Below are 1,745 nucleotides of genomic sequence, written 5' to 3'. Positions count from 1 at the left end.
GATCTCCTGACCTTGTGATCCGCCCGCCTCGGCCTCCCAAAGTGCTGGGATTACAGGCGTGAGCCACTGCACCCAGCCGAGTCCAGGGTTTTCAAGGAAGTTCCGCATTAGGGTCGTTTCAACCGCCTCTGCCCCTGCCAGGTCTGCCAGTGTGTGGAGGCGCTGCCCTGAGCTTCCCTTGCAGTCTCCTCGGAACAGATCTGTAGCATATGGGGAGGGGCTTATCGATCCAACTCCAGCAGATGCTGTCCACAGCTGAGCCGAGGCGTCCTGATGAGGGACAAGAAGCAGGGAGGGTGGCCTACAGCCGGACTGTGGGAGCGGACAGTGTGTCTCAGACTGGAGTCTGGAGAGGAGCAGTCCTGAGGCCAGGCTGTAGCCCTATCACATCTCTACTGTGACCTGGGTGGGCGGTGCTCCAGCCTTCTGGTCCAAAATGGGAATAACGGGACCATGTGACTCAGTGAGTGCTTAGTGCACACTAGGTGTTATTGGTAATACTGCAGCTAACCTCCATAATCCACCGTTAATATGCACACCCACCCTCCACCGCCCATTCTCCATCTACCTGTCCATGGGCCTCCACCCTTCCTTCCTCTCTTCCTCGCTCCTCTGGACTTGATTTGGATAACATTTCCCCACCTCCTCCCACCACCTCTCGTCTGCTCTTTCTGGTGTATAAGGAGAGGTCAGGGCATTGACTGGATGGGTCTGAGGTTTAACTGGAGCGTCACAGAGGATGGGGTTTGGTGGGGCAAGGAGGCAGGGCTTTTTTCCGCATCTCCCATGATCACTGACCACCGAGTGGTCTGACTGTAGCCCCCAGGCCATCATCTATGCTGATGGAGGCGCGTGTGGATCTCATCGACCTGGACTTGTGTAACTCGACCCAGTGGTACAATGGGCGCATTCAGCCAACCAATGTGTGCGCGGGGTATCCTTTAGGCAAGATTGACACCTGCCAGGTAACCTTCCTTCTGGCTTCTGGGCCCCCGGGTCCCTCCAGGACTCTCCCGGCCCCTGAGAACATCCTCATTTTGGATCCCCAAGCTCCATTATCTCCACCCCTCTGCTTCGGGCCCTTCTCTAGTGACTGCTTCCCCGGTCCCTTTTCTAGCACCTACAGTCACAGTGGGGATGAGAGGTGGCAGCCACTGGCAGCCCCTGCCATGTGCCCCTATGGACACGTGCGCTTGCTCATCTCACTGCAAGGAAAGCCCTGACAATCCACACCCTCCTCACATCCCAAATGAAGCCCTTGACACCCCCTCAAACTTTGCCACAACCACTTGTGTTTATGGCAGCAGGAAACCATGTGACTGTGGAAATTGTCCTCCCAGAGCCTTCTGACCCCTCTTGGCAGGGAAAGAGCGGTTCAGGCAGATCGTGACCTCTGTGTCCTTCTGGGCAGGGGGACAGCGGCGGGCCTCTCATGTGCAAAGACAGCAAGAAAGGCGCCTACGTGGTCGTGGGAATCACAAGCTGGGGGGTAGGCTGTGCCCGTGCCAAGCGCCCCGGAATCTACACGGCCACCTGGCCCTATCTGAACTGGATTGCCTCCAAGATTGGTTCTAATGCTCTGCATATGATTCAACCGGCCACCCCTCCACCCCCCACCACTAGACCGCCCCCAATTCAACTCCCCTCCTCCCACCCTATCTCTGCTCACCTTCCTTGGTATTTCCAACCACCCCCTCGACCACTTCCATCCCGACCACCTTCAGCTCGGCCTCGACCCCCACCTC

The 1,745-nt window shown here is 57.6% G+C and overlaps 1 protein-coding gene across 1 annotated transcript in view; it reads left to right on the top strand.

Moving 5' to 3' along the window:
* Positions 1-1,745, top strand: part of ACR (acrosin) — a 19,140-nt gene that overhangs the window by 7,794 nt on the left and 9,601 nt on the right. The window contains exons 4-5 of the mRNA XM_011985565.1: positions 820-965; positions 1,412-1,743. Coding sequence (XP_011840955.1) covers positions 820-965; positions 1,412-1,743 — 478 coding nt within the window. The remainder of the gene's footprint in view (positions 1-819; positions 966-1,411; positions 1,744-1,745) is intronic.

This window comes from Mandrillus leucophaeus, unplaced genomic scaffold (assembly GCF_000951045.1).
Source record: "Mandrillus leucophaeus isolate KB7577 unplaced genomic scaffold, Mleu.le_1.0 Scaffold288, whole genome shotgun sequence".
NCBI classification, from domain to species: domain Eukaryota; kingdom Metazoa; phylum Chordata; class Mammalia; order Primates; family Cercopithecidae; genus Mandrillus; species Mandrillus leucophaeus.
The sequence above is the reverse complement of the archived record's forward strand: the minus strand, read 5'-3'. Positions and strand labels throughout refer to the sequence as shown.